Below are 3,543 nucleotides of genomic sequence, written 5' to 3' on the forward strand. Positions count from 1 at the left end.
TTTTTTTTTGAGATGGAGTTTTGCTCTGTCACCCAGGCTGGAGTGCAATGCCGTGATCTCGGCTCACTGCAACCTTTGCCTCCCGGGTTCAAACTATTCTCCTGTGTCAGCCTTCCAAGTAGCTGGGATAACAGGTGCCTGCCACCACATCCGGCTAATTTATGTAGTTTTTAGCAGAGATGAGGTTTTACCATGTTGGCCAGGCTGGTCTTGAACTCCTGACCTCAGATGATCTGCCTGTCTCAGCCTCCCAAAGTGCTGGCATACAGGTGTGAGCCACCTTGCCCGGCCAAGATACCCAATTTCTTAAGTGATGACAGTAGCTCAGTTACTAAAAACGTAATTATATTATTTTAGATGTGGTTAACATACGTTTGATGGCTGGCTGGCCGTCTAGTCACATTACAAACTCGGTATTTTCGTTTCATCTGTCCACAGTGGGTCACCTCAACTTTGAGACCTGAAATTTTTTTTAAAAGGCAAAACACCAGTTAATTAAAATCACAGTGACAAAAACAGATTCAAATTTGTCTTCAAAATGGCATGACATTGTACAGTATAAAAACGGCAGGAATATGGGGATAATTTCATCATTACAGGCAAAAAACCTGAGCTAAGCAGAATAAATTAAAACTCAGCTGACCTAAGATGTTCAATGTGCTTTAGTTTATTAATTCATCCAATAACTTTTTTTTTTTTTTTTTGAGGCAGAGTTTTGCTCTTGTTGCCCAGGCTGGAGGGCAATGGCACAATCTCGGCTCACCACAATCTCTGCCTCCCAGGTTCAAGCAATTCTCCTGCCCTCAGCCTCCCGAGTAGCTGGGATTGCAGGCATCCACCACCACGCCCGGCTGATTTTTTTTGTAGAGACAAGAGTTTCTCCATGTTGGTCAGGCTGGTCTCAAACTCCCGACCTCAGGTTATTGACCCGCCTCGGCCTCCCAAAGTGCTGGGATTACAGGCGCAAGCCACCATGCCCAGCCCCAATAAATATTTATTAAGCATCAACTATGTTCTAATGCTTATTCTCAGGTCTGGAGACAGCTTTCATGAAGCTTATATTCTAATGAGAGAAGCTAACTAATGACAAGTAAAGAAGAAAAGAAATTCCGAAGGATAATAAATGAATTTGTTACTTTATCAAAATGGAAGATTTTAAGTGGGTAAGGGTAGCATTTACTGAGTGCCTGATATGTGACAAGTACTATGCTAGAAAGCTTTATAATCCTAATTGCATTTGATTCTCACAACAGCTCTATAAGGTATATATTATTATCTTTACCTTAGAGATGAATACACTAAGGTCCACAGTGGTTAAGAAACTTGACCACGGTCCCACTGATAGAACTGGTTGGCCTGAGACCGAAGCCCAGGTCTGTTTCACTCCAAAGCCCAGGCTCCTTGCAGCATGCTAAGCTACTTCTCCAAGACTACATTAATGCAAACACTTACCTCTGATTTCTTTGGTAAACTTGACACGCTGGGAATCTGTTAGAGGTTTGGTCTGTTCATTGATGTTTTGAATGTCTAAAACCTCACACATGAACTCAATGATAGGCTGGGCCCGGTAGAAAGCAGTTGCAGATACTAACAAACAGAGAAGGATACTTAACTTCAGGGAAAAGGGAAGGGCCAAAACAAATGAACAAAAACCAGCTCAAAGAGTTAATGGATAAAGAGAGTTCCAGCCTACCATCAATGTTGAGCATCATATTCCACATAGCAGGTCTCACAGACTGATGAAAACCAAACCAGACCTCCCTGCCGCCTCCCAGAGGGTGGTAGTAACCTTCAGGGGGTGAGAAAAAGGAACGGCCCACAGGGGTGTACCTGAAGAAATAAGAGTTTGCATGTGTCACGTTAAACAGGCAAAAGATCTTTCGTTTTGCTCTCAACTCTGGGAACTGAAATCAAATTTGAACTATGACTTATGCAGAAATTTTTCAATGGCTCCAGTGCAACCTACCAAAAAAATCTGACATCATTTGTAGGAAATAAGCCAAACCAAGGTACTAACCTCATGGAGGGAAGGTGTCTTGTGATAACGTCAAGCGCTTGTACTGAGTCATCTGGGACTTCATTCAAGTGCCCAGCCAAAGCTTCTAAAAGCAACTGAAGGCTCACAACTGACACCCACTGAACAGATACTTTAAAGGTTTGATCTTTACCCTCGCCTGGAAGAGTCACCTCCATATCAACCTGAGGAAAAAAATAGATGAATAAAAACATAATTTTTTTTTCTTTTGAGAAAGTCTCGCTGTGTCGCCCAGGCTGAAATGTAGTTGTGCGATCTCAGCTCACCACGACCTCCGCCTCCTGGGTTTAAGCAATTCTCCTGCCTCGGCCTCCCGAGCAGCTGGGACTACAGGCAGGTGCCACCATGCCTGGTTAATTTTTGTATTTTTAGTAGAGATGGGGTTTCACCATGTTGGCCAGGATGGTCTTGATCTCCTGACCTGACAATCTGCCCGCCTTAGCCTCCCGAAGTGCTGGGATTACAGGCATGAGCCATGGTGCCTGGACAAACATATATGTTTACAATGGCAGTGGGAAAGATCCCAAGAACATGCAGTGTGATATACACTTAAAGATATTTCTTTTAACTTTTTTTTGCAACTGGATAACATTGGAAACAACTTAAGTGTCCATGAATAGGGGGGTAATTTAATATGTAATATTATACAGCAGTAAAAAAATAAGGTAGATGTTACAACATGGATGAACCTTGAAAACATTATGGTAAATGAAACAAGCCAGATACAAAAAGGCAAATATTATATGGCCAGGCACAGTGGTCACACCTGTAATCTCAGCACTTTGGGAGGCCGAGGTGAGCGGATCATGAGGTCAGGAGCCTGAGACCAGCCTGACTAACATGGTGAAACCGCATCTCTACTAAAAATACAAAAATTAGCTGGGCATGGTGGCGCGCTTGTACTTCCAGCTACTCAGGAGGCTGAGGCAAGAGAATTGCTTGAACCTGGGAGGCAGAGGTTGCAGTGAGCCAAGATAGCACCACTGCATTCCAGCCTGGGCAACAAGAGTGAAACTCCATCCAAAAAAAAATATATATATATATTAGCCAGGCATGGTGGCACATGCCTGTAGTCCCAGCTACTCAGGAGGCTGAGGTGGGAGGATTGATTGAGCCCAGGACATTGAGGCTGCAGTGGGCCATGATGGTGCCAAGCACTGTGTGTGTATGTGTGTGTGTGTGTGTGTGTGTATTTGTATTTTTTTAGAAGAGAGATATATATAATGCCTTCTCATATTTTATTTACATATATGTCTTCTCTTATAGCCTTTATATATCTAGGCCTTTACATGATGTCATGACCTTTTGGGCCATGTGTTAAGAATTATAACAGTAGGCTGCATGTGCTGGCTCATACCTATAGTCCCAGCACTTTGGGAGGCTGTGGGGGGTGAACTGTTTGAGCCCAGGAATTCAACAGCAGACTGGACAACATAGCGAAACCCCACCTCTACAAAAAAAATTAGCCGGGTGTGGTAATACACACCTGTAGTCCCACTACTTGGAAG

At 43.4% G+C, this 3,543-nt stretch overlaps 1 protein-coding gene across 2 annotated transcripts in view; it reads right to left on the reverse strand.

The window, feature by feature from the left end:
• Positions 1 to 3,543, reverse strand: part of AGO4 (argonaute RISC component 4) — a 48,158-nt gene that overhangs the window by 32,392 nt on the left and 12,223 nt on the right. For both annotated transcript variants that reach the window (XM_017501087.2, XM_017501088.2), the window contains exons 4-7: positions 2,018 to 2,199; positions 1,694 to 1,830; positions 1,453 to 1,587; positions 373 to 460 (exon numbers count right to left, since the gene is read on the reverse strand). In XM_017501087.2, the coding sequence (XP_017356576.1) occupies positions 373 to 460; positions 1,453 to 1,587; positions 1,694 to 1,830; positions 2,018 to 2,199 (542 nt within the window). The remainder of the gene's footprint in view (positions 1 to 372; positions 461 to 1,452; positions 1,588 to 1,693; positions 1,831 to 2,017; positions 2,200 to 3,543) is intronic.

The sequence above is a fragment of the Cebus imitator genome, unplaced genomic scaffold (assembly GCF_001604975.1).
Source record: "Cebus imitator isolate Cc_AM_T3 unplaced genomic scaffold, Cebus_imitator-1.0 Scaffold277, whole genome shotgun sequence".
NCBI classification, from domain to species: domain Eukaryota; kingdom Metazoa; phylum Chordata; class Mammalia; order Primates; family Cebidae; genus Cebus; species Cebus imitator.